This window comes from Takifugu flavidus, chromosome 7 (assembly GCF_003711565.1).
Source record: "Takifugu flavidus isolate HTHZ2018 chromosome 7, ASM371156v2, whole genome shotgun sequence".
Lineage (NCBI taxonomy): Eukaryota > Metazoa > Chordata > Actinopteri > Tetraodontiformes > Tetraodontidae > Takifugu > Takifugu flavidus.
Window position 1 is genome coordinate 212,950 of NC_079526.1, and position 27,111 is coordinate 240,060.

Here is a 27,111-nt window from a genome sequence, read left to right on the forward strand (position 1 = left end):
TCTCTGGCAGCACTTATGGTGGATTAGATTGATTGGATTGGAGGAACCAGTGAGATGGTGAAGAGGGGGGGGGCTGTGGTGATCTCTGTTGCTCTCTGTTGACCCCTCAGTCAGGCCACACTTGTGGTGAGAGGAGAGAAACCTGGGCCTCCTGTGAAAGGTTAAAGGTTCCCCTCCAAGACTGAGGGTTTATAGATGTATGTATATTTAATGGATCACAGCAGAAGACACTGAATCAAAGAGACTCTGATGGTTTGCTCTATGGATGGAGGTTGGGTTCTTCTATTAGAACTTGTGGAACTGTTACGATCAAAAGGAAATATTAACCCTTTCATTGTCAGAAAGAAGAGCTGCAGATCTACGAGAAGTACTGTCAGAACAAACCTCGTTCTGAAGTCCTCTGGAGACAGTGTGCAGACAGCCTCTTCTTTCAGGTGACACACACACACAAACACACACACACACGGTTTAAATTAGGCTTTGATCTTGTTTTGTATGTATCTATCTTATTCTCACTCTCCTCTTTATCACTGCCATAAATCAATCTTGCCTTCTCCTCCCTGCGGTCAGCCCTGGCAAATCCTCCTGAGGGATACTTGTTTTATCTGATTGCTAGGTGTTTTAAAAATATCTAATGTAGATTTCTGACTATCCTGTTTTTTAAATGTAGTTTGTTGCGAACCACCTGAGCTTCCTGTCTAAATTCATTTTTTCATTCAAGTTATCTTCAACCTCTTCCTGTCCCTGTTTGAGCCTGCTGACCTGTCTCCAAAGTTCCCACACTGTCTCACGTAACTCCTGCAGTTCTTCATCCCTGTCCACATCTAACTGACCACTGTTAATAGTCAAAACTGGCAATTGATATGGGGGTGGGGAAGTAGTAGTAGGTAATGATGGATAAAGAGTGGTGTTAAGTGTCAATATCTGATTTAAATCTTCTAATGGAGGCTTCTCGACATTAGGCACTCGTGTGACCCCCCTAGATCTGAAATAGTGCACCGCTGCACATGCCACAGCCACAACATGTATCCTTTGACACTTATCTTCTAACTCCTTACCCTGTTTTTGCCATGATTTTCCTGCTATAAACCCTAATTTTGGATTATCAAGATGATCCTGTAATATAGTATGAATTTCTGACTCCCACTTACACAATGCTTCAGCTAAGTTAACCTTCACCTCTGGAGAGGGAAGTATCTTTTGCTTCTGAGCTTCCTTCCACAACTTTTTTATTGCATCCAATTATCTCTCCCTGTCCTCTTCTTTCATGCCACTCACCACCTGATCAAGAGTCCACTTCCACTGTTCTTCCACAGACCGAGGATAGGGAGAACATTCTCCCTGATCCCAACACGCTTTACCACACTCCAGTTCCATCTTTAACTATGCTCCCAAGTGAGATTGAATGTGAATGACTCCAACGGTCAACTCAATGCCTCAGTGAAACAAGCTTCTAGATCAAACGTCTTTGATCCGGTTCCACTCTGGGGGTTAATTCCCAAGGACAAAGAGCCTTTTAATTCACGTTCACTCTGGCACTTTTCCAACCCACACAAAAACACAAATCTCGGGCGTCGGGAGTGTCCGTCCCGTCAACTACGCTCCGAGTCCCAACCCAAATCTTTTTCATATACAGTGCACTGCATACAGCAATACAGCACTGTACTAGTTACGGTTTACTCTAACCGTCTATTCCCTGTTTTCTCAACAGTACTTCCCTGTTTTTTCAACAGTACTTCTGGACTCTAACCGTAATTCCCTGTTTTTTCAACAGTACTTCCCTGTTTTTTCAACAGTATTTCCGGACTCTAACCGTAATTCCCTGTTTTTTCAACAGTACTTCCGGACTCTAACCGTAATTCCCTGTCTTTTCAACAGTACTTCCGGACTCTAACCGTAATTCCTGCAGTCGTTTCAATATTTTTTATAGTTGTATCTGGAATTTATAACTAGGACACTTCAATTGACAGTGATGACAAATTTTTGGAAATTGCCAATATGCAGAGCTTTGATTAAAAAGGTGTCTGCTTACCTTTTATTAGGGATCCCTTTGTCGTCAGTTGTCCTCCGAAGTGACCGTTGTTGAATTCTTTGCCTCAGATGACTTCTCTGTCTTCATCACGTCGGGGTCACCAAATTGTTGGATCGCAATACCTCCCGTATTGTAACTGCTAATCCGTGTGTTCTTTGAATGAAGACTTCAAGAAGAAAAATGCCAATTTCAAAATGTATTTGACAATAGAACCAATTCGAGATACAAATATTACAGAGCTCCGGGCCAGTTCATAACCCTAGCAACAACAGAGTTAATTGTCAGGGCATGAAGTCTGACAACCTAACTATCCCTTGGCCCAGTCTTTTATAGTAACACACATGCAAATTCACAATGTTCATGCAATCCAATCCAGATCCCCTGCTGGGATGACCTCGTCCTCTTCCTCCAGTCCCATTTGGTGTTGGTAGAGTTCTTCTTTTCCATTGTTTTCCCAGGTGGCCAGATCCCATTCTTCATGCAAATGTGATCATCAACCCCCCTGATGTCCCGTTTACAATGAGTGTTTGACACCCCCTGCCTGACTGGCTCCTGAGATAACAATAGAACAAACAACAATCCTGCAAATGGAATGTCTCTGTTCTTTATTACATTTACCAATGAGTCTACCTTGCCTAACTTCTAAGAGAAGACAGAAACATATGGTGAAACACATAACAACAAGATAAAGACAATTCTCAACAATCTTTAATTCAGGTCAACATAAATCAGAATAGTATTCATCTTCGAGATTAATAGAGATTTACTTAATGGAGCTGATGTGATTGTGATCACAGGAGTGCCAGAAGAAACTGGATCATAAACTCTCTCTGGATGCATACCTGCTGAAGCCGGTCCAGAGAATCACCAAATACCAGCTCATGCTGAAGGTACCACTGGCCTTTTCAGGTCCATCTTTCTCTTTCTGCTCTTACCTGAAAACCTTCAACATATATGTGATAACATAAATATAAGACATCACAATGTGTATGGACTTCATTGAGACACACAAAACTTTTCCTCAGTAACTGGTTACCTGTGTAATGTGATCCATGCAGCAGGTGAACCATGACTCATTATTACCTGTCCTCTTTCTTCACCCTCACTGATATTCCTGGCTGAGCTCTGATCTCCCGTTTTAGTGGCAGAAACGTGTTCCCAGACTCTAGGCTACCGTTCCTGCCCACCTACCCCAAAAGGGTGGGTGGTCCCAAGCGTATGATTAAAAATGCACCAAGCACATCGAGTTTTTGCCAGAAACCTCCTCAAACATCTGTTCACTATCTGACACAGATGAGCTGGACTTAAATCCAGTGGGAGGGTTCCTGTTAGCGTGGCCAATGGACACAAAAGAGATGGAAAAGAGAGAAAAGGAGAAAAAATTGTGGGGGTGTAATTCTCTACCCAGAGCCAGTTGTGATGACTGCCACCCGCTGGCCGACATCAGCAATCCTTCTGGCACACAGAGACACCTGAACTCATCTCTTAAAAAGGCCCAGACATTCACAACAACATTGTCTTGCAGGAGATGTTGAAATGTAACAAGGGTGAGAGGACAGCGGAGCTGGAGGAGGCGCTAGCCACCGTGTTGGACATCATAAAGTCGGTCAATGACTCCATGCACCAGATCGCCATCACTGGCTTTGAGGTCAGTAATCCGATCAGACAGGTCATCAAATGAATGTGCTGAAGTCACACAAGCAGCAGATTCTTCTCTTACTTCTTCATCTCAATTTCTGTAAAATACCGAGACCAACCAGGACTGAGTGAGGACAGCAGGGACGGCAGTTCTCTGCAGGCTGAAACATGGGTGCAACGGTCCTTGCACCTAACTTTCTCTGCTGAACAGAATTTTTTTTTTTAAAAAAAGTAAAAATATGTATCTGGGCTTCAAAATAGGTCTTCTGTTATGGGAGGCTCTTCCCAATTATCCCCAGCTCCATTCATACAATTACATGATAACAGCTATAGAGAGTACATGTGCGTGTATGTGAGTGTGTGTCCTAACCTCTAGCAACCACGGTCCTCTAGGGATGTCCTGTCTGGACCTTCATCTTGACTCTCTTGCCTTCGCCAGTCTGGCCTCTGTCCCTCCTCATTGTGTTGGGAAGCTCAGACATGAGGTATAGTCATGAGGATGTTTTGAGAGAATTTTCTAGATGACGCTCACATTCAACTCCAACATTTCCTTTGGTTCTGAAGGGAACATTCACTCTTCTGGGGGACTCAGCAGTGCCTCAGATCTTAAACAAGTCTACATTAAAATCTGATCGCATTCTGCTAATCACTCAACAACCAGGGAAAATATCTGATGCCTCTGAGTTTTATCCAGCTAAGCTCTCGATGGAGGCTCTTCATACTGAACGACAGTGTCCTTGAAAAACTCTGAAAAATACCTGCTTGTTCAGATGTACCAAGACAGAAGTAGATCATCTGGCTCCTGCTGATGGCCGGCTGGGTAGAGAGAGGAGAAAGGGGAGGACAGGTAGAGGATAGAATAGGTAGGAGAGGAGAGGAGAGGAGAGGAGAGGAGAGGAGAGGAGAGGAGAGGAGAAGAAACCATGACCCAGTGGGGTGACAGAGGCCTGTCAGGTGATCATGTTTCTGGACCCTGGCAGCCTTGGCCTATAGCAGCATAGCTAAGATGTTAACCTAATGATTAGACGACCCCCTAAGTATGATAATTTGTCTGTCTATGATAATAACTGGAACTACAGAATTAGTAACAATACGCTTTTTCAAAGAGGTAGGTTTTAAGCCTAATCTTAAAAGTAGTGATGGAGTCAGCCTCCCGTACCTGGACAGGAAGCTGGTTCCATAGCAGGGGGGCCTGATAGCTAAATGCTCGGCCCCCCATTCTACCCCTAGAAACTCTGGGGACCACAAGTAGACCAGCATTCTGAGAGCGGAGCGGTCTATTGGGCTGGTAAGGTGTCACTAGCTTCTCCAGGTAGGATGGAGCTAGGCCTCTGAGGACCTTGTAGGTCAAAAGAAGGGTTATAAAATTTAATCTAAATTTAACGGGCAGCCAATGAAGAGACGCCAGTACAGGAGTAATGTGATCTCTTTTGTACCTGTCAGAACTCTGGCTGCAGCATTTTGGATCAGCTGGAGGCTTCTTAAAGATGAGTTTGGACACCCTGATTATAAAGAATTACAATAGTCCAGCCTGGAAGTAACAAATGCATGGACTAACTTTTCAGCATCGTGGTGGTAGTAGTTTTCTAATCCTTATGATGTTCCTCAGGTGAAAAAAGGCACTTCTAGAGACTAATTTAATGTGTGAGTTGAAGGAGAGATTTTGATCAAAAGTTACTCCTAGATTCCTCACAGAGAGACTAGATGTTAATGAGATACCATCTAGAGTGATCATGTGATCTAATCTATCCCTGAGAGGTTCAGGACCAAACACCATGACCTCAGTTTTTCCTGAGTTAAGGAGGAGGAAATTTGAAGACATCCAGGACTTTATGTCTTTAAGACAGGTCTGAAGCTTCACTAACTTCTCTGTCTCCTCTGGTTTCTTGGATAGATAAAGCTGAGTGTCATCAACAATGAAAATTTATCCCATGCTGCCGAATAATGTTCCCTAAGGGAAGCATGTACAAGGTGAAAAGGATTAGTCCAAGTACAGAACCTTGAGGAACTCCATGGCTAACCCTACTGTATGAGGAGGGAACGCCATGTACATGAGCAAACTGGTATCTATCAGATAAATATGATCTAAACCAGTCTAGTGCTGTCCCTTTAATGCCAATCACATGTTACAGTCTCTGTAACAGGATGCTGTGATCAACTGTATCAAAAGCAGCACTGAGGTCCAGCAGAACCACCATAGAGACCAGTTCATGATCTAAAGCTATAAGAAGATCATTAGTAACTTTAAGAAGTGCTGTTTCTGTGCCGTGATGAGCTCTAAAGCCTGACTGAAACATCTCAAACAGGCTGTTTCTCTGCAGGTGCTCCAGTGACTGAGTCACTACAACCTTCTCTAGAATTTTAGAGACAAAAGGAAGGTTGGATATCCGCCTATAGTTTGCTAAGACATCAGGATCCAGTGATGTTTTTTTAAGTAATGGCTTAATCACTGCCACCTTGTAGGACCGGGGTACATAACCTGTCACTAAAGAACAATTGATCTGGTCCAGGACAGAACTGCCTATCAATGGTAAAACATCATTCAGCAGGTGTATTGGGATGGGATCTAAAAGACATGTGGTGGTCTTGGATTTCTGAATTAGCGATGACGCCTCAGAAAAATATATAGGGCTGAAGGAGTTTAAGAGAACCTGTATGTTCCCACAGTCAGCACATCTGGTGATGGTCCAGTTGTTGGGATGGCCTGGTTAGCTTTTTCTCTGATAGCTAGGACTTTATCAGTGAAGAAGCTCATGAAGTCTTCACCACTAAGGGAAGAAGGGATACATGGATCTAAAACACTGTGACTCTTGGTAAATTTGGCCACAGTGCTGAAAAGAAACCTGGGGTTGCTCTTATTTTCCTCAATTAAAGAAGAAAAATAAGCTGTTCTAGCTTCACGGAGGGCCTTTTTGTAAACTAACAGACATTCTTTCCAGGCTGCATGATAGCTATCTATTTTACAAGAATGCCACTTCTTTTCTAGTCTGCGCGCTTTCTGCTTGAGGGTCCTGATATGTGAATTATACCAGGGGGAACACCTCCTCTGATTTACTATATTTGCTTGGTGAACTTTTAACCATGGAACAGAGACTACCTCTATAGTGTTAAATCTGTTATTGCTGGCGGATGAGGGTTCTATGGGAGCAGCAGAGAGGTTTGTAAGACTACAACTCTGCATCCTGGTCTGGACCCTGGATTGTCAGGTCACTTTGGGTCTAATAAAATTAGCCAAATTACTAGAAATGAGAGAGGCACCATCCCGTGTGGGGTGGACACCGTCTCTCCTAATCAGACCAGGTTTTCCCCAAAAAGTGCTCCAATTGTCTACAAAGGCCACCTGGTTTTCGGGGCACCACCGTAACAACCAGCGACGAAGCGATGACATGCGGCTAAACATTTCATCGCTGGCCAGATTGGGGAGGGGAACAGAGAATGCTACAGAGTCCGACATCGTTTTTGCGTAGCTGCACACCAACTCCATGTTAATTTTGGTGACCTCCGACTGACGAAGCCGGGTGTCGTTTGCTCCGACTTGAATAATAACTTTACCAAATTTATGTTTACGTCTCACCAGCAGGCTTCTATGTTGTTGGGCAGGGATGTGGTAACCAAGCAGGCCACAGCAAACAGCTGTCTAGATGTAGAAATGGGACGGTTTTCAGTGTTGTCTCTGCAATCTGGTCTGACCTTCTTGCCTCCAAATCTGATGTTTTCAGGGAAACCTGAGCGACCTCGGGAAGCTGCTGATGCAGGGCTCTTTTAATGTGTGGACGGACCACAAGAAAGGACACAACAAGGTAAAAGACCCCACTTGTCTCGAACATTTGCACTGAAGACAGACAACAGGTTCCACCTGCTAATTATAGCAATATTGTTTATGATGGGCTGTTTGTTAGCCAACCTGTAACAGGTGAATAGTTGCTCGGTTGCATCACGATTACTCTGGTTTCAGGTGAAGGACCTGGCCAGGTTCAAGCCCATGCAGAGGCATCTGTTCCTGTATGACAAGATGCTCCTGTTCTGCAAGAAGAGGGATGAAACCACTGATGGACACGAGAAGAATCCCTCCTACAGCTTCAAGCACTCGCTCAAGGTTCGACACACATGACCCACACAGAACCAATGGAAACGAGGGTCTGGACTTATAGGCAGCATTGGTGTTGCCTGCCAAATGTAGATATTTCCAGTAATTAATCATGGACTGCTTATTAAAGATCTACACAACCCAGTAGTAGATCCCCTTTAATCTACCAGTATCACAGTGCTGACTGGCCAGTTACTGATGTAAATCACAATGTGGTCAAAGGGTTCCATCCATCCATCCATCCATCATCCATCCATCCATCCATCCATCCATCCATCCATCCATCCATCCATCCATCCATCCATCCATCCATCCATCACAGCCCAGCAGACATAATCATTTCAATCCAGTTCAACCAATTTATTAATCGCTAAAGGGCACAAAGGTGCAGAGAAGCACACATCCAAGCAACAAATGTTTCAGCATCATAAAATGCACAGAAGAGCAATTCAACCGTGATGAGCATGTAAATTATTGCTTATAAAGCATCTGGTTCTTTAAACTGTCAGGACTGGGTTAGGGGCCAGGGAGGGGTCAACGTTCAAAAGCCAGACAGCTGTGGGCTGGCCCTCCTTCTGGGACAGCTCAGCCTGCATTCTGATGGGAGGGACTCAAAAACAGGATACACAACATGATGAGGATCATGCAGGATCCTCTGAGCTCTTCTGACAGTTTGTAGATCAACACAAAGAACAGGACAAGGAGAAAGTGGGACAGAGGGTGGGAGGACAGGGCAAGAAGAGACAGGAGGAGAAGGAAGAAGGGAGGGCAGAGGGAGCACAAGACAAGACAAGCAACACAGAAACACACATTTCCCGGAGACAGATGTAAACCTATGAGGACACTGGAATAACTTCAGTTTGGTTTGTCTTTGTCCAGATGAGCGCTGTTGGGATCACAGAAAACATAAGAGGGGACAGCAAGAAGTTTGAAGTGTGGTATAACGGCAGAGAAGAAGTTTACATCATTCAGGTATGGATCAGGGGAATGGAAGCAAACTCTATCCCGAAATTCCAAACAGCAAAAAAACAACTGATGTGGAGTCCTGCCTACTCCATTCTGATCCTGTCCTTGGTCCTGATCCCCACTGGCTCTAAGTCTATGAGGTTTAGGTCAGGAGACTGTGAGGAGCATGGAAAAATCTTCAGCTGGAGCCTCTTCAGCTGCTCCATGGTGGATGTTAAAGCCTGTTTAGGATCATTGTCCATCTGAAGAAGTCCTCTTTCCAACTTCAGCTTTTTTCCAGAATATGTTGGACCTTCATTGAATCCCTTCTTCCCTCTAGCTGTGAAACGTTCCCCGTGCCACCAACACAAGCCCAAAGCATGATGAATCCAGCCTCATGGTTCATAGTTAGACAGATGTTCTTTCACCACATCGTTTCTCCTTGGTTCTCCAAACAGACCTATGCTCCCTGGAGCCCAAGAGTTCTATTAGAGCCTCATCAGTCCACAGGACTTGATTCCTAAATGCTTCAGGTTTGTCTGGATCTTCTTTAGCAAACTTCTGATGCTGGATGTGGTGGTGAGGATGCAGGAGAGGTTTTTCTTCTGGTGACTCTTCCATGGAGCTCCTATTTGTGCAGGTCTGTCTTCTTACAGTCTTCTCCTTCAGTGGACATCTATCATTTTCATCTTCAGGGTTCTAGACGGCTGCTGGGAGGAACCCAGGCCTGCTGATTGTTGTGTATTAATCAACCTTACAGTGGTCTGGTGCACATCTGCGCTGGAGGCCATCTCTCTCTCTGGCAGTTGTGTGTTTCCCTTTTTGCATCCTTCCTGCCTTTGCAGCGTTTGGCCGTTTGCAGCTGCTTTGCCGTGCATTTGCCCCTGTCGGCCCCCCAGATTTCATCCTTCAGCAGTGGGGCTTTGGACTGGCTGTGTCGCTGCCTGTTTTCACTGTTGCTGAGAAAGTTGTGGGATGAACAGCAGAGCTCAATGTGTGGGTTGCTCCCATTAAAAATCTGCCACTGCCAAACAGCTAATTCTGCTGATGCTGTTGACTCTTGCTCTGAGCCAGTGGTACGTCAGGTGCTGCCAATCAGCTCCCCAACTAGAGCTCAGCCATGAGTCCAGAGTCCAGACTCTGCCTGCGGCTGCATCATGGTGGCGCAGATGCAGACAATACGGTGCTGATCACTGTAATAATAGCACACCATATGTTGGTGAAGGCAGTGTGAGCGTGGGAAAACCAACCTGGCTTGTCATTGTTGGAGACAATCTCAATGCAGAGGAATCAATATGAGGTTCTGCAATCACAGGTAACCCCATATCTCCTCAGTCTGGGACCATTCTCCAAGGTGACAATGCGCAGAACAAATCAGAAGGTCCCCTGAGTGGAGTGAACATAAGTGTTTGGTTCCTGCAGGTAATCTTTGGTTGCTGCATCTTGTCTTGCTCTTTCAGATGATCTTTGGTTCCTGTAGATGATCTCAGGCTCCTACAGGTGGTTCTTAGCTCCTACAGGTGGTCTTGGATTCCTGCAGGTGGATTTTGGTTCCTTCAGATGGTCATTGGCTCCTTCAGGTGGACTTTGGTTCCTGCAGATGATCTTTGGTTCCTACTGGTCCATGGTAGTGTGAGGCACTGTAGAAAATGAAGTGGAAAGGTTCCTTTACCAAAGTTCTGACTTGCATATCAAATCTTTAGTGATGACGGATTCTTCCAGATATTTCAGCTGTTTGCTGCCATCTCAGATGTGACATCTTGAGACAAAACAAAGTGATCTCAGAACTTCTTATAATAAATAAAAATCTTATATTATGGCATGATGACATCACATTTTTAAAATGTATGATATGCTTTGATCTGGGAGCTAACTTGGGCTCTTTCTTTATTTGATTTTCCAATTACTATATAATGTGAACATTTGGTGTCTTGTCGCATATATCCTGCTGAGGGCAGTGTTGCTCTATCTATCTATCTATCTATCTATCTATCTATCTATCTATCTATCTATCTATCTATCTATCTATCTATCTATCTATCTATCTATCTATCTATCTGTCTGTCTGTCTGTCTGTCTGTCTGTCTGTCTGTCTGTCTGTCTGTCTGTCTGTCTGTCTGTCTGTCTGGCCAGCCGGCCGTCTGTCCGTCCGTAATCAGTTTTATATATTAAATCACATTAGAATTGTATCATCAATATTTGATTCCATCTTTATGTGTCACCACCATCTTTCAGGCGCCTTCTCTGGAAGTGAAGCATATCTGGGTGTCAGAGATCCGCAAAGTTCTTACAGGCCAGCTGGAGGCATGCAGAGGTAAACGTGCACACGCACGCACACAGACGTGCACACACACACACACGCACGCACACACACTTGCACGCACGCACACACATACATCTGCAGGAGTGCTGATTAATAGTGTTGTCGTAATTTCCAAGCATTTTCCTGTCACAGATGATCATGAAATGAGCTGATCTTTGACAGTGGAGAAATGAGACTGTCAGACTGTTTAGTTACTTGGCAACTGTCAAACTGTGACTTTTGCCCAGTTTGATTTATACCTCGGAGTTAATGTGAGCACTGGTACAGAGGAAGAAAGGGAGGAGATTGAAAATGATGGGCTGATATAGAGAGGCTGGAGACCAGAGGTGGAGGCAGAGGACATGAAGAGAGGGAAAACAGAGTGAGAAGGAAGGAGCTGGATGGACAATGGACTAAGAGGACTGTGGACAGGAAGAGACAGTTTAGTATGGCATAGATGTGTTGAGTATCAATGGGAAAATTGAGGCTTGAAATTCTCTCCTCTCCTCTCCTCTCCTCTCCTCTCCTCTCCTCTCCTCTCCTCTCCTCTCCTCTCCTCTCCTCTCCTCTCTCCTCTCCTCTCCTCTCCTCTCCTCTCCTCTCCTCTCACCAGTGACCAGCCCATATGAATAAAACATTCCCATATCCAAGATGAAAGAATCCACCCTTCTGCTGAATGGATTGTTCAGCTCTGTGCTGAAGCTGCACTTCTGCCACAGGTTCATTGTTTGCTTGGAACACGAGTTGACAAGCCAGATCTTTCAGCATGGTTGTTTCTCTAACACTGGTGTCATGTCTACACGGGTTCCTCCAGATTCTTCTGCAGAAACCTGATTACTCCTGCAGTAGCTGACGCTGCTGCCTTTTTGGGTTCCTCTGTACAGGCCTCAGGCCTCCTGACTGGCTCTTAAAAAGTCATTGAGGTTTTTCCTGCTTACAAAGAGGATTTTGCAGGTTTTGGTGTCTGTCTGTAGGCTCTTGCTGTCCCCTTTGGCTCATTGATTGCGATGCTGACCTGTCACCTGTACCAGCAGTCACAACACCCAGCAGTGGTTCAATCTCTTCTAGAACTTTCAGCACTAGAGCCAACCCTCTGATATTCCCTCTGGTTGTTGAAGGCCCTATTTTAGATGTTTTAGAACAATGTTTCACTCTTGTATTCACAGAAGCCAGCCAGCTCAACGTGACTTCCGCCCCGATGAGGTGAGATGCCAGCGTGGCGTGACATCACACACTTCAACCAGACAGCCTCTCAACATCCAGGTCATATTTCAGAGTTAAGCTCCAGCAGCTCTCACCTCTAATCCCACAGGAACATGCGCAAGATCTCACTCAGACAGTCGGATTCCTCCAGTCCAGAGTCAGGCTTCAGGAGGACCAATCCCAGCCCCAACATGAGACTGAAGAGGGGTGAGATGTCACTTATTATTCTTCTGCTGGGATGTTAAAATGGGGACTCTCCCATTATCACTCTAAGACCTGGGCTCTTTCATCTCTGAGGTTCCAAATCGAACATTTTCAGCCTTCCCACATTTCCTGTGCTACATATACGTATATTATATGAGTCACATCTTGGCCTCATTCGACGATGGAGAGATGCTCTGAATTGATGGAGACACCCTGACATGGAGACACCCTAATGTGTTACCTGACTTCCTTCCTGCTCAGAACTTGTTTTTTTATCTCACGTGCTCCCAGTGAGGGAGGTTCTGCTTCAGGCAGGCAGGCAGGCAGGCAGGCACAGGCAGGCAGGCAGGCAGGCAGGCAGGCAGGCAGGCAGGCAGGCAGGCAGGCAGGCAGGCAGGTAGGCAGGCAGGCAGGCAGGCAGGCAGGCAGGCAGGCAGGCAGGCAGGCAGGCAGGTTTCTTCATCACCAAGCAGACATTTTGTCCTCTCCCTTCTACCATTGCAATAAAAAAGTGGCTATTTATGGCCAGTACAGGCTGGACGTAGGGCAGATGGTTAGCTTTTGTGTCAAAGCTCTCACATTTTCCTTCCTCACAGCAGCAGTGGACAGGTCCACACCGGCCATCACCGAGCTCCTTTACTGCACACATAGTTATTCGTTTCACAACTTTTGTCAATACTTTCAGGCTGTTTTGAGATTTGAACCACAATTAGAAGATCTGATGATCATCTTTTCCTCCTCCTCCTGCTTACTCTTGTTTCATACTCCAGCTGATGCTTCAGCAGCCCCGCCAGGCTACTCTGCTGCTAATGCTAGGAAACGCTTCACTTTGCAAGGACTTTCAAATAGAAGATCTCTGCCGGCAGGTAACAGCAGTACCGCCCATGTTTCCCCTCGTCCCCCTCGTCATCTGTTGCCATCGTGTCTTATTGTCCTCCTGTCTGTTGCGCTGACAAATACCGTCTGGAGCTGTACACCTGCATCATCACTGTCAGTTTCAGGACTAGATAACCTAATTTCAAAACAAGACAAGCGGTTGCACAATGGCACAATCACAGTCGCTATGGCTTCGTAGATGGAGGTTGCATCCCTGTTGTACCTCAGGGAGAAAGGCTGAGTCCTAATATTATGAAGGAAGTAAAAGAGAACAGCTGGAGCAGCTGCAAGCCTGCACAGCAGCACAAATACCCTTATGTTCAATAAAGTTACAGCAAAACTCTGCATTGTTTACAAATCCAATCAACTCTGAAAACCCAAGTTTTCAATTGATGTTTGGGAGCTTAATGAGATCAACTTTCCAGAAAGATCATTTCAGATTAAAATCAGTCCAGTTGAGGCTCTGGTAGCTACACGCTGGAACACTGCAGATATATGAAAACTCCAACATTCTCTCCATCATGAGTTTGATTCTCATCTTTTTCTGTAAACGTCCCAACAGTCTGAGCTCCTCAAGCAGAGATATCAGGCAGGTAACCAGAGCAGGAACCTTTTAGCTCCACACATCCAACATGTTTAACAAACGTGTCTCCTGCTCTTGATCTTGATCTGATGCAAGCCACAAAAACCTGCAGGCTGCTCGTTGCTTCAGCTACTCATGCAGCAAACCCAGATCTTCACCAGGCTCCTCACTCAGTGGCTTCAGCTTTAATGCTAATGCTCCATCTGCAGGACAGGCTGGAGATGAATGGATCCTCTCTGCAGCACTGCGGGGCAGCTGTAGTCCAGCACTGCTGTAGTCCAGGACTGCTGTAGTCCAGGACTGCTGTAGTCCAGTAATGCTGTAGTCCAGTGATGCTGTAGTCCAGCGATGCTGTAGTCCGTCCGTCCGTCCATCCATCCATCCATCCATCCATCCATCCATCCATCCATCCATCCATCCATCATCCATCCATCCATCCATCCATCCATCCATCCATCCATCCATCCATCCATCCATCCATCCATCCATCCATCCATCCATCCAGGTGCTGCTCCTCAGGCTCCCTGCAACATCTATGCAAGGTTGTGTGCTGCAGTGTGCAGATGATGGTGATCCAACTGCAACTGCTCTGATTCCCTGGTGCTGCAGCTGATTGGTGCTTCATCACCTCACCTGTCACTATGTTAATTATCTGAAGCTCCTGGACATCCTCCTTAGCTCTCTGTGTTTATTGTACGATGAGTCAGGCTTGTGTTAATGAGCTTGTGTTTGTGAGACAGACCCTGGATTATTCTATTCTTTCCATAATGTCTTTTTCTTTGATCAACATTCATCTGGGTCCTCATCTGTCACCCAGTCATTCTTCACTTCTTCATCCCTTTCTTGTTGGCATGATCTTCTTGTGTCCTCACTCTGATTCTGTTTCTTGACTCCTCTCCGGCTTCAGAGCCAGCACCCAAGGAGACGCAGGTCAGCCGGCGCTTCTCCCTGACCTCTTCTCTAGCACCGTCCTCCTCCTTTACTGCCAGGAACACCAAAGGTACCTGACCAGCTGTCCAATATTCCTCCGTTGTGTTGCTCTCATTGCGTTCACTTTGTTTCTGTTCATTTTTGACCTCAGTCAGCAGTTTCAGACTGAAAGGTTGTGAAGGTTTTTGATTTGACACTGTGTGTGGAGCATTGTTGATCACATGATCACTTATTGTTTGGTCCTATTCGTGTTCATGTGGCTGTTCTTTACATCAAAGAAAAGACTTTCAGATGATCTTGTTGTGGTCACCGTGACAACGATACCTGCAGCATGAGTAATAAACTGCCCAGCGTTCACCTGGGATTCTCCAGGTTTACATTGCTAAGTGGGTCCATCTAATTCTGCTCCTGGGGGGTTGAGAGAGACACTGATATTCCCTTGGCATCAAGCAGAGGAAGTCGAACCTTCTGTGTTAGCCGCATGAGAAAAGCTGCCAATGAGCACTTTTCATGTTCTTTTAAATATAAGTCAATGCTCGTTAGTATGAGGATGAGGAATAGGAATTTTGATTAGCTGACATTTTAGGGTGACATTCAGAGTGGAAGCAGAAATGTGATTTACTGCAGAATACTGATGGGAAATTCCTTTAGCCTGGCAAAGGAGGAATAAAAAGAGCAGGGGAGAGCTATTGAAGTCTGGCCTTGAAATATTTCCTCTAAAATCGCTTTTCATGAGAGTTTTTTTCTGATGCTGACGGGGCTACAGGTCCCTCTGCTTCTAAAGGCTCCTGCTGTGTTCGGCATCATTTTCTAGCATTTCAATTCCCAACATGTTCTGAGCTGAGCGAAATTATTTCAAATATGACATTTTCATATGGACTCTAACCTCATATTCCAGGATTCCTGATTCTGTCCACCCTGAGACCACACAAGGAATGCTACCTAATGAGATTAGGCTGATCTGCTCAGATCATACAAACACACACACACACACACACACACACACACACACACACACATATATAGTCGCTGTTTTTATTTCTCAAACATTTTATCACCTAGTTAATCTGATGAGCCACCTGCACACGTGCTAATGTGCTACGGACGATCATGGCTAGCATTATTGGACTGCAGAGATGATTAGAAGCATCTGTTTCTACATTAATTAAGTTATTAGAGAGTCTCCAGCAACAAGATCTTTTAGCTTTCGTTTCAGAGCTCTTTTAGGTTCAGTAACCTCACACGTGTGATTTGAAACGTTGGTAGCAGCAACTCGGTGCTAACTGGCAACCTGGATCAGTGGGGGCGGAGCTATAGAAGGAAGAACTACACACCAAAAGAGTAAATATTATTCAGGGGCTGACACAATATAGATCTTCTGACTGGACTCCTGCTATGATATAAGTGATATAAGTATTACTTTATATTTCTTATATAAAGCTCCTTCAAAACACTGAAAAGTCACCAAAATGAAATAAATCAAAAGTAATTAGGGTGGAAAATTAGTGGATGGGATGAATATGCATATTATCTAAATGTACTGTTAAAATTCAAAACTAGAAGAACTTTTAAGCTGCCTTGTTTCATGTCGCCTTTTTTACGTTTTCATCTGTGAGAAAGTTATTTTTATTCTCATCATGATGTCATCAAAGATGCTGTTTTAATCCTTAGTTTTTACTTTTCAGTGCTTCAAAGAAGAATAAAAACATACAAAGCTCATATTCATATTATATATTTTAGCTCATATTCTGCTGTCATTCCATTTAATAAGCTCTGACTTTATTAACCAAAATATAATGATTCAAATCAAAACAAAATGATTTAAGAATGATGATTTCATTCAGTCTTCATACTCGTGAATTCAGCCACACAAACAGTCGGTTAATTGGGTGTCTAATATGAGGGGCCAGCCTGGTTTAATGATAGCTGTTATATTTATAAAGCTAGTTTAGCATTAAGTATGCTGGCATGTTGTATCCTCTGGCCAGGTCCTCCCACTACTAACAAAAAGAGCAAGAGACATGAGATAAAGAGTGACCCCACACCGTTGGGTTATGAAGGTACAGTATGTGATGCCTGCATGCTCCAGTCACACTCCTCCCTTCCTTTAGACACCTGTGCTGATGGTGTTTGTTTGCATGTGTTTCAGCCAGTCAGTCAGTCAGTCAGTCAGTCAGTCAGTCAGTCAGTCAGTCAGTCAGTCTGTCTGTCTGTCTGTCTGTCTGTCTAAGCCAGTTTAGCTGCATTTTAGCTGTGTGTTAGCTGTGAGTTAGTTGTGTCTTAAGCGTGTGACAGCTGTGGATTAAGTACATGTTAGCAGTGCATGAGCAGTGTATTTGCTGTGTGGCAGCTGTTGGTTAAGTGCATGTTAGTTGTGTGGCAGCTGCATGTTAGCTTTTTAGCAGGTGTATGTTAGCTGTGTGTTAGCTGTATGTTAGCTGTGTGGCAGGTGTGTGTTGGCTGTGTGTTAGCTGCTTGTTAGCTGTGTGTTAGCTGTGTGGCAAGTATGTGTTATACTACTTGTTGGCAGTATGTGTTGGGTTTGTGGCAACTGTGTGTGTTATAAACCGGGTCCAGTATAGTAATGCATTTGGATTCCATTCAGATACTTTGCGTGGTGCTATGGCTGCAGTCAGGAAACGTCAGAGTATAACCTCTAACAGTCTCAGTGCTGCTGGAGGCACCTCCGCAGTTCCTCGCTCCACTTCCCAACCAGGTAACTGCTGGGATGGATTTATCTTGTCTGCTGCATCTGTTTAAGGCTTCGTGTATGTGTTCATCTGTGACAGACTGAATTTATTCAGTTTATTTTTATTACATTTATGTGTGTTTTTGTTCTCCTCAAACACTCCCAAAGTGGTGTTTTCATAACTGAAAATGATGCGTATGCTCACCCAGATGCTGTTATACACACACCAGTACATACACACTTTGTCCAACTCAGTTCTTCAGCTGGAAAATTTGAAATGAATTCATGACCCACTTGCGATAATCAACAGAGCTTTTGGTGAGCAGCTAATTCTGGCATGCCGTCATCCTCTCATCGTGTGGAGCCTTTATTACATTCCTGCAGTTGTCTGCAGGAACTTGCATTATTAGTCATTCTTGTGTGTATTCTTTTCTGCTTTTATCACTGTTCCCCAAACAGTTCATCATCACATACTTCTGCAGTTGGATGAAACCTGACGGTTCATCTGTCGACTGATGCTACCCAGCTAAATGGAAATAGCTGTGATGTTCTGTGGGTTAATCATTTGCTGTCTCCACTCAGGCTGGACCCAGAAACATCTGCTGTCTGTAGACAATGATGACTTTGAGACCATCCCCTCCAGTGGAGAGGAGTCCTCCAACTCTTCAGAAGAAGAAGGCCATCATAAAAATGTAGGTGACGTTTCAAAAGTCTTCCCTCTTTTCTCCAGTTCAACTCTCTCTAAACCCTGACCAGGCCTGACCGGTTGGTTCCAGTCCTGCTGGGTGGTGTCAGCCTTTTGCTACAATTCATCACATTCCACGAACACTCCCTGATCCCTCAGCCCTCATTCAGTGTGATCTCATCCTGCACGTGTGACCTCCTTCCAGCTACAGACGTCCCTCTGCGCTCTAGTTCAGCTGCACCTTATCAACAACACATAGAAGCACAAGCTGAACACCTGAAGAAGAATATAGTAGTCACATGTCTGTACAGCAGCTTCAGCATTGGGTCTTGACGTTCCTTCATGGTCTGAGGACGTCTCCTCCCCTAGCAGTGTCCTTATATTAGTCACCAATCAGTCTTCAGCGTTCACCTACCTACTCCTGTTCCTAACTCACGACATGGTTTAGCGGTGGCAGCAGATGTCAGTTCCTCTGAAATTACAGGCCAAGAATTGGGAAAACTGCTGAAACTCCTGTTTCACAAAAAGCAAAGTTAAGTGTAGCTACGGCACGTGGTCCTGAAAGGCTGCTCCAAGCTGAGCTGTGAGAGAAGATGAGGCTTCTGATCAGCATTGGAAATGAGTGGCAATTTATATGGGTTACATTTTTAAAGAAGGTTACATTTATACAGAAGGTTACATTTATATAGGTTACATTTATATAGAATGTTAAATTTTTACAGGTTACATTTATCCAGAAGGTTACATTTATATAGAAGGTTACATTTATACAGAAGGTTACATTTATATAGAATGTTAAATTTTTACAGGTTACATTTATCCAGGTTACATTTATATAGGTTTCATTTATATAGGTTACACTTATATAGAAGGTTACATTTATACAGGTTACATTTATATGGGTTATTCTCATGGAACCAACTGGTGCCTTTCTCACACTGCATCAGGTTGTATAGAAATCCTGGTGGCATATTAAACAGAGAGCGAGTCCTCCCAGTGCTCCACACTACAGAAGCTGATGTGGTCTAATGAACAGCACTGACTAATCCTACGGTTTTGAACCTGCCACACCCAGTTCAGGAGATGGTTCTGGTGTGGTCCACGTTTACCTGGTTCACTTCTCTCCACAGGGCTGTTTTCAGGTTCAGCTGACCTACGAGTCTCGAGAAGGACGGGAGCTCTCCACAGAAACCAGAGACGTGCTGCAGTTAGTGGAGGAGGCATAGAAGGAGCAGGTGTGAGTCCCGTTCCTACCCTGGTCTGATTCACTTAGCCTCCCACCCACTCACCCTGTCCCTGTCTGTGGTCCTTGTGGGGGCCTCAATCAGGGACCGTTTGGGTTGGACTGATGATAATCCCAGTGATGTTGCACCTCTCTCTTGATTCTCACACTTTTTCCATATAACAAAGAAACCTTGGAGTTTTTCAAGCAACTGGAACTTTGGCCAAAATAAAGTCAGCGGAACTTTTGAGTTGTCGGGGCAGCTGAACGCAGACACAGATTGTGTGTTTTCAACGTTTGTAGCCTGGGCTCATTTTTACACAACACTGGCTCTGTCTCCTCTCTTTGTCCTTCCTCTCCACCCTCCTTCTCCCTTCATGGCATCTTAGAGGCTGCCCTTTTTCAAGTGTTTTTCATGGTCTGGATTTGTTCCTGAGTTCCTGCCCATCTTCAAAAACATCCGGCTTTTATCTCTTTCTCTTTTTTATGAATATATATTTGGGGAGGAGAAACCTCTGCTGTCTCGCTCAGGTGACCTTCACTCTTGTAGTTAAGTGCAGTCCATTTACACGCCCCCTCCTCTCCCGTCCCTGTTGATTGGCCACGTCTGCCTCCCAGCGGTCTTTGAAGCACTCTCCTGGCTGACACTTTGGAGAGTCCTTCACTGGTTTTCCTCCTCCTTGTCTCCTACTATTAAAGCTGCTTTTGGTGTTACGTCTTTTTGCACTGAAGTTCAAACTGCGCCTCAGCACCCCGATGTGAATGTCAGGTTGTCTATAAGGTTCCACAGTGTCTTTGATGCTTTCCACTAAGCTGTCCCGCTACATTTAATGTGATACTAAATCTGAGCCTAACTCTCTGCTTTTTTGCAGATATCTCCATTGACGTGATGGAACTAAGGACGTTCATGGCCAGATGTGTCTTGGGAGTCTTGATAAACTAAGGCCTACTGACTCACAGTTGTTGGATGAGGAACTTGTCCATGATGGTATCCTCAGCTGGAGTTCAGAACACCCATAGCTGTTACTTTTTTAACTTCTCAGCTCAAACATGGCCTGTTGTTTTAGAACCGTGGTTCAAACTTCATGATGGAGCCTTTGGGACAAGCTGGAATCTCAACATGCCCGAGGCTTTCATTCAACAACGCAGCCTTTGTCACGGATGTGAACTAAATATCCCATGTTGCATGAAGCCCTATCAGGCCAAAGAGAGCACCAGTCTTGAGTAAACTTCTGTCCTTTTTTGATTTTCCACCTCACAACAGTTCAATTTCCCACCTCCAGGATACCCTGCTGTGCAGTAGAGGTTGCCTTCCTCTTCAGGAGCCTCGGGGGTCTGTCACTCCCTTGACGGAGTGCTAAATCTCTGTTTCGCTACGCCAACCTGTTAGCAAGCCCTAACAACAGTGAAAAAGTGGAGTATGACATGGAGAGGATGTCCAGAGCAGCTGTTCCAGTGGTAGCACCAGCATTTGTGAGTGGGTCCAGTAGTGATGGCTGCTGTGGAGTCACCTGACTTCTGACCGAATGTACAACTGCATTGTTCACAGCTTCTCTGTGCTGCTGATCCAACAAATGCACTCCGTTCCTCGTGGCATTCACAGGTATACCATGAAGAACAGCTTATCCAAGCGTTGGCATGAAGGGCCCTTTCTGTTGCAGACACTCATCCGTTTGACAGCACTTTGTGACCAAAGAGGGTTTTTCTTGTTTTGCCCATGCAAACTTCACACGACCACCAGTCAGGTTGCAGCATTTGGAGCAGAGAGCTCCTGAGGGTGAGGACCATGGAACATGCAGGAATATTAGCTCCACTCCTTTACATGTTAAGCAGAGAGCAAATCGGGCCATATTTTCAGATCTTTTGGGGTTATTTGGTTGACAGAAAAGTTGTAGGAAATGAAGAAACTCAGGACTGTCACAATGTGCACAGTCTTCACATGTTGTTTCAACTCTGAGGTCTGCAGCTAGCTAGCAGGGTGAGAAATCCACTCTTTATTGTAATGAAGTGGAACAACCATATCAAAGAGCTATAATTTCAGACACTTTTTCATCCACCTCTCATCGTAAAACACACACTTTTCAGCCTGATCACACTATGTGAACAGTGAAAAATCAAACATCTGATGGAAATTCAAATTTGCTGCGCCACATCTCCTTTGGAGGACTGATAATAGCTTCATCTCCGAGGCTTGTCTTGTTTATTCGATTCATCTTTGCATGAATCAAGAGTTACAGTGCGTAGGCTGAGTGTTGTGAGTGCACTTGCTGTCAGAGCAGCATTTCCTCACAGTTGCTAATGCTAACAGTATTCACAAAGTTGGGCAGAGACCAGATTGATTGTAAAATTAGTTGTAGAATCCAGATATTTATGTCTGTGTGAGCATTTGGACAACTCAAACATTTAATATCCCAACCAGAGCCTCACAAGAACCTGGCTGGAGGAATGGAGCCTTTGTTTGGACAGTTATATCAACGCTGTTTTTAAGCCACAGTATGAAATATCAGGGAACTTTTTGCTGTCTGTGATTTTTGCAGAGGAATGTTTGATTGTTAGGAGCCTCAATCTTCCTGATCCTGAACTGTATAATGAGGGATGGAGAGTACATGTATGTAAATATGATGTCAGTGTTAGGCTCCCGGTGCATACCTCAAACACAAAGAGAGAGTCTCACAGTTTTATCAGGACCGTAGGATATGTGTTGCGTTGTGACATTCACAACAGATACCATTCCAAATACTTACTGTCATTTGGTTTTTTAATGCTTTTCTGGATTCTAGCTGCTCTCTGAACTGCATGGGAATTAAATTAGAGTCCCATTTTATCTATTTGCTATTGATGGTCCAACATGGCCTTTCCTCGCTGTTCTGAGGGTGAGAAAAATCTCCCAGGAGGAGAAAAGTGCAGATAATGTAGTCTATCTGGAAATTGTGGTTCAAACCTGGATTATATAATACTTACCCCCCCCCCCCCCCCCCCACCAATAAAAAAGAAGAAGAAAGAGACATCTATTTGATATTGATCGGCCCCTGAGTTCTTAGAGTCTCATAGTCTCATGATCCACTTATGAGGTGCTCATCCAGCTGTTGGACAGGCTGCACAGGTGACTTAGTTGATGGACGAACCAGTATGTCCAATATGTTTTTACTGTCTAAATGCTCCTAAAGGACTGGTGTCAAGTCAGCAACAATGGATGGATGGATGGATAGAGGATGGATGAATGGATGGATGATGGGTGGATAATGGAAGGTGGATGGATGGATGGACGGATGGACGGACGGACATCACTCCTATGGAACATGCTGTTTTTGTGCTTTCTTCTGGGTTCAATGACAATAAAGTGGAACCTTATCAACAGAAGTGTTCAGTATGTTTGACTGCATCATCCTGCATTTTTACAGAATTGATGGATTCTGTATATTGTCAAAACTGTAATTGTGATTTACATATTAAATCATTGTAATAAAACATATTTATGGATGCAAGTTTTGTACCTTTGTGTCTAAATTAAAAGTGAAGTTAATGCTGTTAGCTACCAATCATGGTCTACATAAATGCTTGAAACTTTTATTTACAATGTTTTTATTTCAAAAAGGAAAGCAGACTAAAACCACAATCTTTAAAAAAGTAGACTAAATATGATGCATCTTTGTGATAAAAGGCTCAATATTAAGAAGTCCACTCATTTTATGAAGTTGACACATTTTAGCATTATGATTATAACGTTATTATTCATCCGTCCATCTTCTATCCACTCTGCAGAATTGTGAATTTAAATTTAAATATCTTCAATTTACTATTCACCTAGATTGATTTGTTCGTTAATATTACATACATATCTTTCCGACAGCACATGAACGCCTCAGCTCTGACAGTCAATCGCAGCGCTTCATGTTTGAACTCACGGACCAATCACAACCGTCGCTGAGCAGAAATCCCCGCCCTCTTCTCCTACCGCCGACCAATCAGCGTGTCGCTCTGATTTTTTCCTAACTTTTTGAATTGGCTGTACCAGTAGTTTCTGACACGGTCTCTCGGTTACGATGAATTTATTAATCTGTCAAGAAAGTTGAAGCGGCCAAGTTTCTTTCGGACTGATTTGGTTCTTAAACAACAGCATGCATTGATGACTGATGCCAGCCAGAGAAATGTTTGGTGTTCTCTGAAGATTACTCCGGAAATCGAGGATTCGTCTTTGTTGACTAACTTGCTCGGTAGCTTGCTAACTCGGCTAAACCTATTTGATTTGCTTTCCCTCGGGAAGCTCACATTCTGCCAGTTTTTCTCCAATTTTTTTTTTTTTTTTTTTGAAGCAGCTGGTAAGATTTTAAGATTTGAATATGAATGTATCAGAGAACAGTAAGCTCGATGTGGCCTGACTGGTTTTTTATAGCAACGCCTTGAAATGTGCAGCGTCCACAGCAGTTGGTTCTATTCTGTGACATAAACGCGTTACCGTCCGTGGATGTGGATCAGCTCAGCTTCATTCCTTCATCCTGCCTGTTGTTTTAATTGGAAAAAGTGGCCCATTGACTCTATATAGCCAGCAGAACCAACACCAATAGCTGTTGCGTGGTTGCTCCCACGTTGGCAGCAGTCATATTTATACAGCTAAACATGCAACCATGCTGAGGCGCATGCTTTCACCTATGGCCATTTTGTCATGTGTTCATTGCACTCTTTCACAGTCATTTACATGCTTGTGTGTGTCTGATGACAGCCCCTGTGAGCCTCCTCTATGGCTGACAGCAGCATCCTGACCTTGGGCACAGCCCGCAGTTTGTTGGTGGACTCTTCCGTCTGTGATTCAAGGATAGCTGAGACCACCAAGGACCACCTCTTCTTAGGAATGGCCTATGAAGATGGGGAAGGTAGCTGTCTGTGTCCCTGCCCGGTGCCTCTAAATGCTCTTGTGTAATGTAGAGATCTCATTGAATGAATTTTTTTTTAATCTGAGCGTGCTGACATTTATTTGATATAAATGATATCAACTTGACCATTTCATGCTAAACCGTAGAAACCAAAATACAAAACTTAGCATTTTGAGCCATAATATAACAGTTAGTTTTGGATGCTCACGGTGAGGGGAATAAATCTCTCTTAATTTAAAGCTGATTGCAACGCTTTCATAACTGAAGCCCACAGCTGCCCTATCCCAACAGTGCTTTAGCTTACATGTAAATAATTAACATTTCTTGATCAGCTGTCAGTTGGACAATATCACATTTATTTTGTAACTTATGCAAGTATATTAAAGCATGGAGAGGTGAATACTCTGTATAGACAGTGTTGAGTGTAAAAATAAACCAGGTATATTTTGTCTGCTTGTAACCTCCAAACATCTCTGTGAAGGAGAACTTGACCGTCTCCCTTCTGTATAACATACAGGATGTGTGTGTGTGTGTGTGTGTGTGTGTGTGTGGGTGTACACTTCGATGTCCTTGTTGATCAGCACCTCTGTGCTTTCTAACAGACATGCTGCCTAAGGTGGAGACAAGGGTTGTTTTGGTGGGAGAAGTGGGCAGAAACGGAGCGCTGCTAAAGGCACTACAGGTATTTTCCCCTAATCCTTAAGCTCCACGTTTACCAACAGTCAAATATGATCAACTGTTGTGTGGACAGAAACTGTTTATATAGAGGTGGATGTTATGCGGACCGACCTGAGGCTGTATGCTCGGGCGCAGGTTGAAGTCTTTCTCCCTCGTGGTTGTAATGTGAGGAGTACATCCAGGCGAGCGCTCATGTGTGATCGTTCCCTTTTAACCACTCAGACTAGTGTGTTCATCTCCACTGTCTCTGCGCCCCCACTCTTCCATCTCCTGAGTGCACACACAGTTAAACATGTACTTCTGAATCTGACTGATGTCTGCAGCTCTTGGTGGAAACTCTGAGCTCCACAGTCAGAGCTGATGGAAGATATGCCCAGAATTAAGATGCCTCTGTGGCCATGTCCGGTCCAGCAGCTAACGCCTCTGGATCAGCACCGAGTGGCACGTGTGAAGGTGATCTGGAGCCCTGGACAGAGACTTGAGCAGCTCCTCTCTAGCCAGAACCCTTTTCTGACAACTATCTCAGCTCTTCCTGTTCCCAGTCTAGCACTAATGCGCAGGTTGCCCCAGAAAATGACCCCCGCATCAATTCTCCCCCTCTACGTTGTCCTCTTTGAGGATTTCGAACATTTACTTTCAGTTTTCAAATACAGCTTCTCGCACTGTAATTCTTTGGAATTTGCATTTGTCTTCTGTTTCTCATTCTCACCTGAACTTCTCGCTCCTTCGCTACTATTCAAATGTTAGTGTTTGACATTGACTTCATGGTGGTTGGTTTTTACAGGCCATCAAAGCAATGGAGGTACCGGTGGTAAAGATAAGGGAAGGCGAAGCGGGCGGCGAGGAAAAAATGATGATAAAATCTATAGTCAACATGGTACAGTACTGTGTCTGTGTGACTGTCTGACACTGAGGGGGGGAGTGCTGCATGGACATTCACTGCTGGTGAACGCTCCCTAACAGAGTCACACTCAAGTGCTAATACTGCCTAGTTTGCCCAGCGGTAATTCTAATTGACCATTCCGTCATTGAGAGGGTATTTTTGTTCCACTTCAGCTTCATTATTACTACTAATGCACATTATTATTTCACAAGAGGAGGACAGATAAATAAGAGTCCTTTTTGAGTGTGATCTCATGTTAGAGAGACTTTTCAGGAAAGGGTGGTTTGAAAACACATCTAACCATTTTCACCTTCTGTTGGTTTATCACCTGGAGGAGACATCTATCCTGGTTTTGTCCACAGTTCACTAATGGCTACATCATACCACCCAGCTTGTGAAGTGTTCAGGTCTGATTTGCTTTATACGCTCACACAGGTGGTTTTTTTTTTTTGCTAGTGATGCTAATTGTGACCAAAGTGGCAAATCATTGTAGCAAGAGCAAAACAGCCAAAATTTAATATATGTTCATTATCAACCATTTCTTGAATATTATTGAAATTCTACTTGTTCCACCTTAACTCCTTCTGAGCAGCACTCGTGTCATACCATCCATGAAGGCGTACTTGCTCAGTTCTTCCGTTAACCTGCTCTTTTGGACAGATCCATGTTAGTTTTTTCCTTTCAGTAAATTGTGGAATGTGTGTCTTTAACCAGTTTCTAACCTCACACTTTCCAGTCTTAATCCGGTAATGTCTCCCTGGTGCTGTGTCCCCCTCCTTCCTCTAAAGGAAGGAAATTTATGGAACTCATAAGCAGAATTTGTATGGAATCCTCAACTAGCTTGGCAGCAGATAACTTCTTAGTTTTTGTTGTGTTATGACACAGGAGTCATGCTTAAGCTGAGATGAAGCCACATATCTGTGTGGTGAGCTCCAAACTTTATCCACATGCTAATCGTACTTTTTCTGTTATACGTGTGACTGGATCGGCGCTGTTGTCGTCTCTGTTAGCATTAGCCCTTAACATTAGCTTGTCCTCCTCCATCTGGAAGAGAGAAAAAAAACAACAACATTGAATTGGTTCTTTTGCCCAGTTGTTCCTAAATCTTTATATAACAGCACAGGTAAAAAAAGAAGAAGCAGTAATTAGAAGTGGCCTAATTCCACCTTTTTAGGAGGGTTAAAATTGGGAGGGGAAAGTGGAATAAATGTAATATCATGAACAGCAAATTATTTCCTGATGTGGAGCTTCACCTACAAACTGCTGCCTGTTCTAACTGTTTT

General features: G+C 44.2%; 2 protein-coding genes across 21 annotated transcripts in view; both read left to right on the forward strand.

The window, feature by feature from the left end:
* The window catches only part of mcf2l2 (MCF.2 cell line derived transforming sequence-like 2), a 60,314-nt gene extending 37,433 nt beyond the window's left edge, over positions 1 to 22,881 (forward strand). For 7 of the 15 annotated variants that reach the window (XM_057037371.1, XM_057037372.1, XM_057037375.1 and 4 more), the window contains 16 exons: positions 342 to 434; positions 2,830 to 2,922; positions 3,558 to 3,680; positions 7,390 to 7,470; positions 7,626 to 7,766; positions 8,637 to 8,729; positions 10,938 to 11,016; positions 12,171 to 12,207; positions 12,317 to 12,414; positions 13,182 to 13,277; positions 14,778 to 14,870; positions 16,789 to 16,860; positions 17,406 to 17,516; positions 18,072 to 18,181; positions 19,305 to 19,411; positions 20,269 to 22,881. In XM_057037371.1, the coding sequence (XP_056893351.1) occupies positions 342 to 434; positions 2,830 to 2,922; positions 3,558 to 3,680; positions 7,390 to 7,470; positions 7,626 to 7,766; positions 8,637 to 8,729; positions 10,938 to 11,016; positions 12,171 to 12,207; positions 12,317 to 12,414; positions 13,182 to 13,277; positions 14,778 to 14,870; positions 16,789 to 16,860; positions 17,406 to 17,516; positions 18,072 to 18,181; positions 19,305 to 19,400 (1,416 nt within the window). In that variant the 3' untranslated portion in view covers positions 19,401 to 19,411; positions 20,269 to 22,881. Of the gene's footprint in view, positions 1 to 341; positions 435 to 2,829; positions 2,923 to 3,557; positions 3,681 to 7,389; positions 7,471 to 7,625; positions 7,767 to 8,636; positions 8,730 to 10,937; positions 11,017 to 11,617; positions 12,115 to 12,170; positions 12,208 to 12,316; positions 12,415 to 13,181; positions 13,278 to 14,777; positions 14,871 to 16,788; positions 16,861 to 17,405; positions 17,517 to 18,071; positions 18,182 to 19,304; positions 19,412 to 20,268 lie in introns of those variants that run through there. The other 8 variants (XM_057037381.1, XM_057037382.1, XR_008951249.1 and 5 more) reach the window with 7 other exon arrangements.
* Positions 22,882 to 23,380: 499 nt separating this feature from the next.
* Positions 23,381 to 27,111, forward strand: part of ect2 (epithelial cell transforming 2) — a 29,191-nt gene continuing 25,460 nt past the window's right edge. For 2 of the 6 annotated variants that reach the window (XM_057037385.1, XM_057037386.1), the window contains exons 1-4: positions 23,381 to 23,715; positions 24,117 to 24,267; positions 24,870 to 24,949; positions 25,730 to 25,822. In XM_057037385.1, coding sequence (XP_056893365.1) covers positions 24,135 to 24,267; positions 24,870 to 24,949; positions 25,730 to 25,822 — 306 coding nt within the window. In that variant the 5' untranslated portion in view covers positions 23,381 to 23,715; positions 24,117 to 24,134. The remainder of the gene's footprint in view (positions 23,716 to 24,116; positions 24,268 to 24,869; positions 24,950 to 25,729; positions 25,823 to 27,111) is intronic. The other 4 variants (XM_057037388.1, XM_057037389.1, XM_057037387.1 and 1 more) reach the window with 4 other exon arrangements.